We start from the raw sequence: 13481 nt of genomic DNA, 5'->3' as shown, positions 1-13481 counted from the left end.
CATGCTGGGCCATGCAGGGCCCCACAGCCATGGGGGTAAGGGCACTTACAGCTGCCATCAGGTGCCTCCCATTGGTTGGCGCCCTGGGCAGCTGCCTGGCTCGCCCATGCCTCTGTCTGGCTCTGCTGGGGTGGTTCCATGGGGAGAAGCTGGTTCAGGGGAACTTGAGCTGCTGGGCCACTGAAGCAGGCCACCAGCAGCAGCCTCTGTGCAGGGTACACACGCTCCAGGCCATATTGAGTTTCCCCATGTGGCTTGGGCTCCAGAGCCTGCCCCCCAGCTGGTGCCTTGAGGTAGCCACTGCAGCAGCAGGAATTTGGGCATCAGTTCCCCTGCTTTTGGGGACAGGAAGCCAGGCCCAGGCCCTTTCAGCCACTGGGGCTGTGCAGACTGGAGCCTCCCCCTACCAGCTCTTTGCCCTGCTCCCTGCAAAGCTCTCAGCCTTTTGCTTGTTTCTGCTTCCCTGTCCATAGCAGGCAGCTAAAGAAAGGGAAGTCACCAAACCAAACCAAACAGCCCTATGGCCAGCATGGGGCTTGAACCCATGACCTTAATGTTATTAGCACCATGCTCTAACCAACTGAGCTAGCTGGCCTACAGAAATGCAGCTCACCAGGGGTCCTTTCAAGAGAGGCGCCTCAGGCAGCTGCAGCAACATCTCTGAAGCTGCCATGGGCTCTTCTCTGACAGGGCCACTAGCGACTCACTGTGACGTGGGCTGGCTAGTCCAGCTGGTTTGAGGGTTGGTCAAGGTGGCTGGCGGCCGGCAGACCCAGGGCAAAGAGGCACTTGATCTTAGAGCCAATCTGCTTGTGTCTTTCAGTGCTAACCCCACCTTGGAGTCTCCTCGCCGTTGTGAAGCATGTCTCCAGTGGAGGCCACGTTCAAAGGATCCCACCCATGGGCTGCCTGTTGAGTCCTGTGGAAACCCAAACTGCATGCAGCCCACATGTTGAGTAGCCCTGATCTAAATCATGTCTCTCCATAACAGCAGGAACCAGGGGCAGGGTTTGAACCCAAACAGACAGACTTAAGCCCAACACTTTAGCCAGCAGAAAAAGGGCAGAAGCATGAAAGGTCTCGCCCCAGTTGTCCCAGGGACTTGCTCTCAGGGCATCTGACCATCCCACCTCTGTAACAGGGCTTCCCACCACGAGGGTTAGAAAGCCGCCCCCTCCCCACCAGTGAGGAGGGAAACAGGGGAAAGGAAAATCAGAAAAGAAAAACCCAACGTTCCCAGAGATTGCAAGGGACAAAGCTCTAAGGGGGAGGGGGGGAATCCCCCCTTAACCTAGTGTTTCCCCTGGCTTATATTTAGCCAGACCCAGCTGGATTAGGCCAGCGTTCCCCAGCCTTTTGAACACTGTGGACCAGCAAACCCATTCACAAACTTTTGGCAGATCAGTAACATTTTATTTGCATATTTGCACCTGCACCCCCACTCTATCCCACACATTCCGCAACCCGCTCTCCTGAGTGTCCCCCTTATCCAACCTTTTCCCCTCCCCCCCCCCCCATCTGGGCAGGAACAGCAACCCATGAGCTCCTTACCTGCATGAGCAGGGCACCAACAGTGGACTTCCCACCCCAAATTGTTGGTCACTGAGCAGTAGCTGTCTGGGGTGGTCAGCTTCCAGAGGGTGATTGTAATCCACTTCTGCAGGGGGATGGTGGACCCCTGGTGGGTGTTGTGTCTCTGGAGGGTGGGTGCGAGACAGGCACAGAACTCTAGGAAGGTGATCTTGCACATTCAAATGTTCTGCAGCCACTACTGGTCATCCCACCACTCCATGACCAGCCAGTCCCACAAGTCCAAGCTGGTATCCAGCCTCCAGAACCTTCTCGCTACAGCTACATTGTGCTTTCTTGCACAAGAACGTATGCAAATAAGGCATGGGAATATTCATCACCACGCCTCTAGGGTTAACAGTTGGGTTTCAAAACAATAACGGACACACATGATCTCAGAACAGGAGGAGGGGGGACCGGTCAGGAGGGGAGCAGGGCTGGCTGGAAGAGGGTTGGAGAAGAACTAAGGGTACTCCATGATATTAGCAGGTTGAAAACAAACAAAAGGAAGTATTTCTTCACACAACGCACAGTCAACCAGTGGAACTCCTTGCCAGAGGATGTTGTGAAGACCAGGACTATAAGGGCATGTCTATACTTGGAAACTATTTTGAAATTGCTTCAATCAACTTAATAACTTACAGTCTAAGAAAATAGAAATTGTGTCCTCAGTATAGGGAAGCCTCAGAATTAATCCGAGGCAGGCTCTGTTAATGTTCCTTCCTGGGGGCATGGAATTAAAAACAGAGATGCAAGGCTGGGAGCAGCTGAAGCCAAGAGCTCTGTTCTCCTGTGTCAACAACCCCTGAGGTGGCATGAAATCCCCTCTCCTGTTTCTAACCCTGAAATATCATCATCTTTATGATGTAATTCCAAGCCTCTTGGTTCAGCTTTTGAACTCTGACTGCAGACGTTTGCTTACCAGAGATGGAGAGATGCCAAAACAGACTAAGCCATATTGGCAAAGGCTTTTGCCAAAGCCAGGGACCTTTAAATCTTCAGTCTAATGCTCTCCCAACTGAGCTACTTTGGCAATTTCCCAATATAGTAGAGCTTTCTTGCAGACGAGAGTGCCTACACTGCCATGGGTGCTCTTGCACAAAAGCACAGCATGCACATGTCAGTATGGACGTTTTCTTGCGCAAGACTTCTTGCACAAGAACCCTTGCGCAAGATGTTCTTGTGCAAGAAGCCACAAGTGTAGACATAGCTCAGGAGTGGGAGAAACTAACCATCTGCTTTATTTGCAAAGGAGAAACAAATACAAACTTTTGTCCCCATCCCCACCCCACTTAGCCTGGCACTTGCACCTCCAGCCAGGGCCAGATTAATGCATGGGCACCAACCTATGGAGGCACCTGATTGAAGGGGTAAGGGACGCGGCATCAGGTGCCCCCCATAGGTTGCCACCCTGGGGCGGAAGCGTGCATGCAGCACACGCCCGCTGCTCAGGGTGCAAGAATGACTCAGGTTGGCCCTGCCCCCAGCCCAACTCTCCCAGGCACCCCCAGAGAGCAGCACTCACACATGGGGAGCTGGAAAGTGGAGAGACTCCCTGAGACACCAACTCAAAAGGACCCGCTTTGGGTATGTCTGCACTGAGATAGCAGCCCAGTGGCCAGGCTATAGCTGGCCCAGCTCAGCTGTACCTGGCCTGGAGGGCTTTTGTTGGGAGTTTAGAAACCTGAAGACAGGGGCATCTCTGGGGGGTAGGGGGGTGGATGTCACAGTGTCAGGGCAGCTGTAATGCCCCCCCCAATCTTCCTTTGCTCCAGCCCCACTGCTGAGAGATACTGACCACTGTCATTGCTTAAACTCCACCCAGAGCTTATGGCAAAGGCTAGCATATGGTTAAAATACAATGAACACTCTGGTAAGTTATCAGAGGGGTAGCCGTGTTAGTCTGAATCTGCAAAAGCGGCGAGGAGACCTGTGGCACCTTATAGACTAACTGAAGTGTTGGAGCATAAGCTTTCGTGGACAAAGACCCACTTCCTCAGATGCATTTGTTACCTTTGCGTTTGTAATCTGCTTTGCTCTGCCTGTTCTCACTTATCACCACTTAACTCCTACAGCTTGTACTTAATAAAACCACTTTTACTTATTATCAAGCAAAGTGTAAACAATTACTACCTCTGGGAGCAATCCGTGTGCACATTCCCCTTTCATTGCTAAACCGGGCTTACCCCATTCTTTGGGGTTTGATCCCATTTGGGGAGTGCTATCCCAGGAAGCTGGGCCCTAAACTGCTCTCTCCTCAGACCTGAAGAAGTTCAGCGTCTGTACCAGTGCTCAGAGGCAGGGGTGGGGGCGGAAATCTCAGCTCGGGGCCTTGGTCAGGGGAGACTAAGGAGCTGCCCCAGCAGGACCGGATGGTGAGAAGCCCCAGAGAGCAGAAAGGTGAGTGGCAGTGGACAGGTCAGTACCCCAGGAGGCCCTCCCCAAGAGGTCTTCTGGGACCACAGCCACCTGGCCGGGCAGCTTAAAGGGAACTCAGGTTATACGTTTCTCCCCTCTGTGGGTCCTACAAAGGCTAAGATGATTTGAGCTCTGACTGAAGCTTTCCCCACAGTAAAAATAACTCAATGACTTTCTCCCCTCTTAACAAAGTCTGATCTATGTTTGAAGCCTTTTCTGCAATGAGAGCTTCTATAAGACAACACTCTTGTATGTATTCTGATGACTAGTAATGCAGGAGCACTGACTGAAGCTTTTCCCACAGTCAGAACAACTGAAAAGTTTCTTTCCTGTGTGGGTCCTCTTATGGTTTAAAAGGCTTGTGCGGTGACTGAAGCTTTTCCTGCAGTCAGAGCAATTGAAAGGTTTCTCTCCTGTGTGGATCCTCCTATGGGTAAGAAGGTATGAGCCTCTAGTGAAGCTTTTCCCACAGTCAGAGCAATAGAAGGGTTTCTCTCCTGTGTGGATCCTCCTATGGGTAACAAGGTGTGAGCCTCTAGTGAAGCTTTTCCCACAGTCAGAGCAATAGAAGGGTTTCTCTCCTGTGTGGGTCATCCTATGTCTAACAAGGTGTGAAATCTGAGTGAAGCTTTTCTCGCAGTCAGAGCAATTGAAAGGTTTCTCCCCTGTGTGGCTCCTCCTATGGGTAACAAGGTATGAGCTACTACTGAAGTTTTTCCCGCAGTCAGAGCAATTGAAGGGTTTCTCTCCTGTGTGGATCCTCCTATGGGTAACAAGGTTTGACTTCTGACTGAAGCTTTTCCCACACGCAGAGCAATTGAAAGGCTTCTCCCCTGTGTGAGCCATCCTATGGATAACAAATTGTGAGTTTTTAATGAAATTTTTCCCACAGTCAGAGCAGTTATGGGGTGTGTCTCTTGTATGTATTTTCGGATGGTTTGTAAAGTGTGAGTGCTCACTGAAGCTTTTCCCAGAATCAGAGCACTTGAAGGGCTTCTCTCCCATATGGACCCTTTGATGTTCAGTAAGAGTTTCACAGTCACTATACGTGCAGGGTGACTGTTGATGGGGGATTTCCTGTTGAACGGTTTCTGTGTTTCTTTTCTCCCCTGTGCTCCTGCTACTGGAGTTACCCTGTCCCTCTCCTAGATGATTTCCCTGCTGCTTTTTTGGGCTATGCTGACTCTCACAGCTCGCTCCTTGCTCACGTATCTGGAAAACATGTCCTTCAGATCGTCTCAATAGTCCGCATGGAGACACTTGCTCCAGTCCTTCCTGCTGAAGACTCTTTTCATGGTTCTCAGTCAGTGTCCCGTCACCTGTTGGAACAGAGGAATGATCCAGACAGGAGTTATTCTCCACGATTAACTGCAAGGAAACTCTAAAAAAGGAATAGAAAAGGGGATACACGCTCAAATAATGGTCAAATTATCATTAGCTGAGTTCGTTGTCCTCCTTCACAACCCTTCCACAGAGAAGAGAATCCAGCCTTTCCTCGCCCACCACACTCTGACTGGAGTTGAAGACAAGCTGAACAGTCAGTCAGACTTCATGAAAACACACAAGTTACATCTGCTATAAGGAGACAGAAATTGGTTTGAGTCAGTTTAACTGATTCCCCTTTTGTCTGGGTGTTGCTGACCTCCTCTTCCTCACAGCTCAGAGGATCTGGGACCCACAACTCCTCCTCTCTCTCCACCCAGGAGATCACATGAGTTTTGGAGACTGGAAATTGTGTTTGGAGAGCAAAAAACCAAGTGCTGATCTTGTTCATTAAGGTCTTTTCCATTACTGCTTCCAGAGCTGGGATCTGAATCACCCACCCAGAGAGGCTCCTTTCCCCACCTAGCAGAGACTGGGCTCTGGCTGGTACAAGAGTCCAGGACACACTCACCTGCAGTAAAGATGCATCACTCCCCCACCTTGGGAATAGCCCAGCTCATTCCCCAGGGCAGCTAAGCACTCTGTTGCACTCTAGATATTCCATTAACAGCGTACAGGAGTTAGATCCCAAATCCATATTCATTTCTCTCCGTACCTGGCTTGAGTTACAAGATTACTGTGTCTGCAACAATGGGATCCAGTTCTCTGCACCCAGTGTTTCTGATAACAAGCCACATATTCATCTGCCTGAACATGGACATAGGTTAAATGCAGGCTGCTGTATTTAAAATCCTTAGTCTTCATTCACAGATTTGCAGCACAAACTGCTCTCATCTCACAGAGATGTTATAAACCCATTCCACAACTGAGAGTCAGTGACTTTAAGCATCTGAATGTTGGTGTTATTATTAAATACGTGTGCTTATTATTAAACACTTGTGCTGAGTGTTTGCAGGACGACATCTTAAGATTCATGGGATCAGAATATATCCTCAGTCATGCAGTCTGACCCCCTCAGTGGCACAAGCCATTACATTTAGTCTGGTTACCCAGGCACAAAGCTCTGTTTCCCCCACAGTATATTTTCTACAAAGTCCCCCAGTGATTTGAAGACATCAAGAGATGGGAGAATCCACCAGTTCTTTGTTCATTTGTTTCAGCAGCTAATCCGCTTCCCTATCAAACATTTGTGCCTCTTCTCTAGCCTGAAATAGTCTGGCATCAGCTTTCAATTATTGGCTCTCACTGAGCCGTATCCATTCGAAGAGGAGGGCCAAATTTTCATGGGGGGGGGCCAAATAGAAAATGGCTGAGAGCTGCACTTCTCCATGACAAATGCAGGAAATGGAGGATCCGGGATGGGCACTGGGAGGAGGATGCTTGAGGTAACGGTTTGGGATACAGGACAGATAGAGGGGTCTAGGAGGGAGTTTGGGTAAAGGAGCCTGTCAGCCTATTTATTGTTTGAAACCAACCCCATATTGAAACTTACTGAGCAGTGAAATCTGAGCCTGAAGGTGCCGTCCGTTTTGTGCTTTAACTTCACCCCTTTAGCATCACAAACCTATAGACCAGTGTTTCTCCAAATGTCCACAGGTCCCCATGCAGCATCCCTGGGGCTCCTCACTGATCACTGGGTGATTTAGGTCTGTGTGTACCGTGGTCGCTGGGTTTGGTTAGTAACTTCAATGACAATCCCATGAAGATGTTTTCACAGGAATTCTCACATCACTTAAAGAATTTCCACCAGCAAACTCACCTTGTCTGAAAGCTCCAAGGGACTTTCCTCTTGCTCTCTCCAGTGCAGAGGGCAGAGTGTCTAGTGGGGGAAGGGATAAGAGAGGTGAGATTCCAGGCTCTCCTATTTATAATAATGTCCTCATGATGAACTCTGCGTTTCAATTCTATTAGAGACCAGACAGACTCACACTCAGGTATTTAGTATGAAAGAGTCTGAAACTTTCATTTCCTCTCTCACTCGGGCACCTCCCAGCAATGCAGCCAATATCCCTGCAGCCTCACACCTGTCCCAAGAGAGACAAGCTGTAAATGAGATTTACTCTTCCCTCCTCACCTCCTCCCACTTGTTTTCTCATTCACTTACTGCCTCTTATCATAACCTGGAGCTGTGGTGGTGGGACACGTTGCCATGACAATAACTTTAGCCATTTTGATCTCTGAATGGGAGGTGTCACGCTACTGGATTTTGAGGGGAGCAGCCAGATCACTGCTGCACCCATGGGAGGATGTTGGCCCCAGAAGTGGCACAAAGGGGGGGGGCCATGTGAGGTGTCAAATAGAAGCCTACTTTCTTCTGATTTCATATATGCTCTTCATGTGATTGTATAATGTTGGGAAATGAGGCAGGGGGAGGTTGGCTTCAGAGGCCAGATTCAATAGTCTCAGATACTTGAACCGCTTTCCCCTCATCCATCCCTTCCAGGTACCTTTGAACTCCCTCAGAGTCTCCGACAGAGCAATCGTTTTCTGGGAGAAACCTCTGACTTGTTCTTCTAGTTCAGGGGAAATCTCTTCCGGCAGCTGGAATTGCCCCGTCTCACACCTGGACAGACACAATTCCATGTGATTGTATGTCATTTACTGCTGGTAAGTTCTGGCTAGTAAATCTCAGCTCTAACAGGCCTGGAGTTAGAATCCTCCAATTTTCCCAGCCTGAGAGCAGGGACAACATATCCCATGGCCATGCAACCTTCCTCTCAAAGATCCCATTTCAGTTCTCCACTTCTGGCCTGGGGAGACTGGCTGGGGGAGTAAAGGGGAATAGAGTCTCCATGGCCAACTCACTCCTTGGCCTCCAGATGCTGAGGGACAGGAGGGTTCCCATGTGAAGGGCTGAAGGAATCTGTCCACTAGGGATTAAACTGTGATACCAGCTCCTCTCAACCCAGCTCCTTCCACACAGGTCTCCAAACAGCCCTCCAGTGGGACAGACTCTTGATCCCTGCTGTCCTGGGCTGAATGTGCTCAGTGCCCAACAGTGACAGGCCCATGTTCCACACCACAGTCCTGCGGCAACCAATCCCCAAGGAGGTGACAGCTCTAAGCAACACTTGGTCAGACTGTGCCCTGAATGGGGAATTCCAGAGTCTCAAGTGCGAGGATGAGACCCTCAGAATTAAATGCATCAGAGATATTCATGTCTAACATCTGGCTGTAGAGCTCTAGGGAGATGTGGTGCTAACATCTGCTCCAAGCCTTTTCCCTGCTCTGTGCACTGTGAGGGGAGTGAGAGCCACGTACCTACTCAGGGTGCTTCTGACGTCCTAGAAAAAAAGACACAGAAAAGAATCTCAGCCCCACTGGACACACACAGGGGACCTCTGAGAAGGGATTTTGCAAACCTGGGAAGAGCAGCCCTGCCTTGGCCCCAGGAACATGGATCCCCTGAGTGAATGGGGCTTTGCCATCTCTAATAGATCTGTGCCTGTAACTCTACAAAGCACAAGAGTCATTCACATGGCAGCAATGCACAAAGTGTTACACTGAGATCTGACAACTGGGACCGAGCACTTCTGATTCAGGAGCCTCTCTTCGCTGTGTGAGGAGCTGGCATGTTTGTCCCTCAGTCTCACCTGCAGGAATTCACTTCCTGGCTTCTGACATGTCCCCTCCAGTTCCCCAATCCTCTCGCTGATACGGGAAATCTGCACAGAGAGGTTCCTGATAGTGTCAATCTGGAACCTCCCAATCTCCTCATCTAATTTCTCCAGCTGGGCTAGGAGTCGCTGCTTTTGTTCCTCCAGAAACTGCTGCAGCTGCTGAAACTCAGCCACAATCATCTGCCTCTTGCCTTGGGTCCATTTCTGTGTGAAAACAGGGAAAGGGCTGGTCAGGGGCATGGATGGCGCCCACGGCCCTTTCACAGGGAGCTGAGTGCGCAGTAGGGAGAATTTCTTGGAAAACTCTAAAGTTTGCCTCTTTGTGATTACTAGGCAGATGTGTCTCTCCCAGCATCTCCTTTGCCCCATGTTCCTCTGAAAGGGATGTTCCCATGTCTGTCATGGGCAGCATCTTTTGTTATTCATGGGCTCTGGGAATTCATATCCAGAGCACCAGGAGGCAGGACTCAGCACCAGCCTGACAGAGATACCCAGGGAGGGAAAAGAAGCAAACATATAAATACACCAAGTGAGCAGACAGTCCTACAGGGGCACATTCAGCTCACCTGGGGAGGATGTCTGGGAAAGCCACAAAGGATGGACATTAACTCATGCACAGAAACGGATGCTCAAGGCCTTTCTACACATGGATCTCAGCCAGCAATTCATGATCCAGGAGAAACACAAACAAGCCCAACCTCACCAAGGCCACACAGGAGTCTGCCTCCTAACACAGCCCTCCCACTGCCAGTCCCTGCTGCTCCATAGCCACAAGCACTTACCAGATACTCCTGGCTTTTCCCTTCTGCTGTTGTTTTCCTTCTCAGCAGTTTTTCTCTTTCCTCCCTCAGAGTCTTCAAATGAGTCTCCAATTTTTCCTGAAGAAACAGATATAAGCACGAGGGCAAACCACATTAGATGTTGGGAGCCCATTTATCTGCCTTTAAGAGTATCCCAGTTTTGAGGAACTCTGCCCTTCTCCAGCAGGGACTCAGCCCTGGACATGGCTTTGTCCATAGCAAAATACACAGGAAGAGACTGCGGATGCAGCAGGACACCTACGAGCCTAGGGACAGATCGGTGGTGGCACCTTCAGAAAGAATGATGCAGGTGGTTAATAATACTAATCACGTAACCAATTACAATTTTATCAGTGACAGTATTTTTTAACCTGCTGACAGGCAGGGTTGGTAGCGGAAATGGGCTCTCTTGGAGCTAGGGAGCTCTTGCGAGGTCTGCCAGGGTGGCCACAAGAACTGCTGGCCAATGGGAACGCCCAGCAGCTGCAGACTGACGTTAGCTGCCAGAGGCAAGTGGGCACGTCAGGGGCAGTGGGGAGTTTAAGTGGTAATTGGCACCAATAAACGTTAGCTCATCAGTTAACCAGTTTGAACTCTTGCTACAATCTAGTTGAATCCCAGTTCTTCCTGGCATAGACCTGTGCTTCCTGAAACCCTGCTATGGGTGGAGTGAAGGTGATTGGGGCCCCATACAGCATCCAGCCCAGCAACCTCATCTAGTGCCAGCTGCTGCATCAGAGTTTAACCCCTCACGGAGCAGCCCTGAAGTTCAGCATCCCAGTGGGAAACCTCTTCTCCCTGCCGAGCCTAGGGCTTTATCAAGGCATCTTTCTCTCCTAACAGCCACACTTCATCACTGTTCAGTGATGCTGAGGGACAGGGAGCAGTGCAGTCTAACAACTGGACTAGGGTTCAGGACCAAACTCTATCCCTGATGTGTTTGGCGACTATGAGCAACTTGCTGCCCCACCTTCCCTTCCCACAGTTTGTCTAACTGGACTGCGATCTGCTCAGAGCAGGAACTTTCCCATGCTGGGTATTGTGCAGGGCCCAGATGTCATTGCGGATCTATAAGGCAAATGACAGCTTATTATTCCTGGTCATCCAATCAGTAACAGCTTGTAACCTCCTCTTCTCTAGTCCCAAGGCAGCTCACTGACAGAGTGGCCTGTAGCTCCTGCAATCTAAACCTCTCTGATTATTAACACCTTCCCCAGTGCAAACACCCTTCCTGCCACCAGTGAGGACTGGGTTTCAGGATTTAGAGCCTCAGAGAAACATTTCCCACATCGGGTATCTGTAAAGACTTGACATAAGTTTCCACAAAGCCAGAACATTTACTTTTTACAGCATCTCTTGGATCATGAAGGCTTTACAGAAGTGGTCACCAACCAGCCACCAATCAGCTGCCCCCTCTCTCTGCTGCTGCACATCTCCTGCCCTTTGCCTTGGAGCTGTTTCCTTCTCCCACCCTGCAGTCTATCTCCACAAACAGAGGGAGTCTGTAGGCTGCTTTTGAGAGTGGTGCAGGGGTGAGCCTTCCTTAGCCCCACTGCACCACCAAAGAGGAGCCACCTGTGGTAAGCAGTGTGCAGCTGGAGCCTCTATCCTGAATCCCTGTTCTAGTCATGTACCTCTCCTGCACCCCAAGCCCCTTCTCTAACCCTGAGCCCCCTGAACTCAAACTCCCTTACAGAGCCTGAACCCCCTCCTGCACCCCAACCCTCTGCCCCTGCCTGATGAAAGGGAGATAAGATGGGGGAGGGAGAAGGGATGCAGTGAGCAGAGGCGGGGCCTTGGAAAAGGATCACAAAGGAGTTGGGGCAAGGGTATGTGGGTTTGAGGTAGATCCTGGATTGCACTTAAATTCAAAAAGTGATACTTTAAAAGGCTGGAGACCACTGCTTTACACTGGTTGGTTCACATCTGTGTCTGGTAACAGTCAGTGAAATTAGCCTGTAATTAAAACCCAATGTTATTTCCCATCACTCTGGACAGCAACTCTGTACCTTGTACTCCTGGGCAGCTTCCTGTAAGGGCACCACCATGTGAGCCTGGGATCTGTCACACACCACACAGATGGGAGTTTGATCCTCTTCACAGAACAGCTTCAGAGCCTCCTGGTGCTCCCCGCACACCCCGTCCCATCTTGCTCTCTGTGCTGCCTGGAAACTCAGCGGCTTGGCTAGTTCCATCACGTTTGCCAGCTGCCGGTTGGGCCGGAGGGGTCCCTGCTGCTCAGTGTCTCTGCCCTGAGGGCTGAGGGGGGCCTGGCAGGAATTGTGCCCACACTGCAGAGCGACAGGGGCTGTGAAATCCTCCAGGCAGACGGGACGCGGCGCTTCCTCCCGGACACTTTCCACGGGGCTCTCTGCAGCCATGGCTGCCGCTGGGCTGGGGACCGGGCCGTGTCACATTCCTGAGCTCAGCAGTGGGGGGGCAGGTCCGGGGGTGGGTGCGAGAGGTGCCAGCACTGAGGACAAAAAACCCATCAAAATTAAAAACCGAAAAAGCCCCAAAAGCTTCGCTCCCCCCCCCCGCAGGGTCCATTGGGCCTCCCCCGCGAACTGCCCCGGCCAGAACCGCCCCCCCCCATCGCTGCGCCCCTCAGGCCAGGGCCCCTCCCCGCCCTGTGTTCAAATCCCCCCCCCCCCCGCACACTCTGCAGCCCCCTCAGCCCCGCCCGGCACCACCCAGCTCCCCACCCCCCGCCAGGCCGGCGCGAGAATCAGGAAGCGCCCCGATACCCAGCGCCGGACCCACCAGCAGCGCAGGACGGCGGGTCCCAGCCCCTCCGCCCCGCAGCGAGTAACGGCCCCAACGGCCCCTCACAACGGCTCCCGGCTCAGGGAGCGCGGCGCATGCGCAGTAACCGCGGCGAGGTCTGGTCCCTTTCCCTGCCCGCGGCGGAGTAGAACGGGGCGGCCCGTCAGACCGCGCATGCGCAGCAGGTCCGTGACTCCGACCAGACTGCAGCGCCAGGGCTTAGCTCAGACCTGGCGCCGCTTGGCCCCGCCCCCCCGGCCAGAGGCTACTTCCGCTTCTCGGAGCCCGGGCCGGCTCGCAGGTGGGGCGGGGCTTTTGCAGCGCGTGGAGCGACCCGGGGGATTCCCTCCCTGCCGGGCTGGGAGCGGGGGGCGTGTCCCGAGGTGGGCGGGGCCGGCGCGCGCTGCTGGGGTTGCAGGTTCGCTCTGGGCTCCACGTGGCTGCGGGGGGGGGGGGGAGGCTGGGACCGGCCCTTTGTTGCGGGGGCGGGGCCGAGAGATGCCCACGTGGGCCAGTCCCGGCTTCTGCCCAGCGCGTCTGGTGGGTCCCGGGGCGGCGCGTGGAGGGGGGCGGGGGATGCTCACCTGAGAGGCGGTGCCACTGTGGGCTCCTGCCCGGGCACTGCGCATGCGCAGCGGTTCTGGCGCAGCCCTGGCCCGTCTCTGCCCGCGCGCTGCGAGTGTCCCGAGGGGGACGCGGCTCCACGTGGACTCAGGTCTGGTGGGTTCTAGGGCGAGCGGGGACTCGGGGAGGCTTCAACATGCCCCGCGCCAGCGGGATAGGGCGGCGGCGGGGGGAGGAGGAGGGGGGGGCGGGGAGGATTGTGCCGCACTTTCGAAATTCCCCGGCGCCGGCCAGTGCGGGCCACGTGGGGCCGAGGGTGCGCGTGCGACCGGAACATTTAACTTCTCAGGATTTGCTACTT

At 52.6% G+C, this 13481-nt stretch overlaps 1 protein-coding gene across 3 annotated transcripts; it reads right to left on the bottom strand.

The window, feature by feature from the left end:
• Positions 1 to 2787: 2787 nt before the first annotated feature.
• On the bottom strand, positions 2788 to 13310 carry LOC142824465 (zinc finger protein RFP-like). 3 transcript variants are annotated; one of them, XM_089771021.1, is made up of 8 exons: positions 12554 to 12752; positions 11800 to 12263; positions 9773 to 9868; positions 8964 to 9194; positions 8632 to 8654; positions 7818 to 7933; positions 7130 to 7189; positions 2788 to 5306 (listed from the first exon to the last, which is right to left on the bottom strand). In XM_089771021.1, exons 2-8 carry the CDS (start codon positions 12169 to 12171, stop codon positions 4219 to 4221), a joined length of 1986 nt encoding a protein of 661 aa, XP_089627147.1. In that variant the 5' UTR covers positions 12172 to 12263; positions 12554 to 12752; the 3' UTR covers positions 2788 to 4218. The 3 variants fall into 3 exon arrangements, with proteins under 3 accessions (XP_089627147.1, XP_089627149.1, XP_089627148.1); XM_089771023.1 differs by having other exon boundaries at positions 5166 to 6117; positions 12554 to 13310; XM_089771022.1 differs by having other exon boundaries at positions 5166 to 5368; positions 12554 to 13309.
• Positions 13311 to 13481: the final 171 nt, after the last annotated feature.

Source organism: Pelodiscus sinensis, chromosome 19 (assembly GCF_052426305.1).
Source record: "Pelodiscus sinensis isolate ZL-2025 chromosome 19, ASM5242630v1, whole genome shotgun sequence".
Lineage (NCBI taxonomy): Eukaryota > Metazoa > Chordata > Testudines > Trionychidae > Pelodiscus > Pelodiscus sinensis.
The sequence above is the reverse complement of the archived record's forward strand: the minus strand, read 5'-3'. Positions and strand labels throughout refer to the sequence as shown.

Bases quoted from the DNA above. Each gene is read 5' to 3' on its own strand.
- LOC142824465 (XM_089771021.1), bottom strand. From the start codon at position 12,171: ATGGCTGCAGAGAGCCCCGTGGAAAGTGTCCGGGAGGAAGCGCCGCGT. The intron at 9,195-9,772 runs GTAAGTGCTTGT...GTTTTCACACAG, and splicing joins GGAAAAGCCAGGAGTATCTG to AAATGGACCCAAGGCAAGAG. The intron at 5,307-7,129 runs GTGAGTTTGCTG...CTGTTCCAACAG, and splicing joins CCTTGGAGCTTTCAGACAAG to GTGACGGGACACTGACTGAG.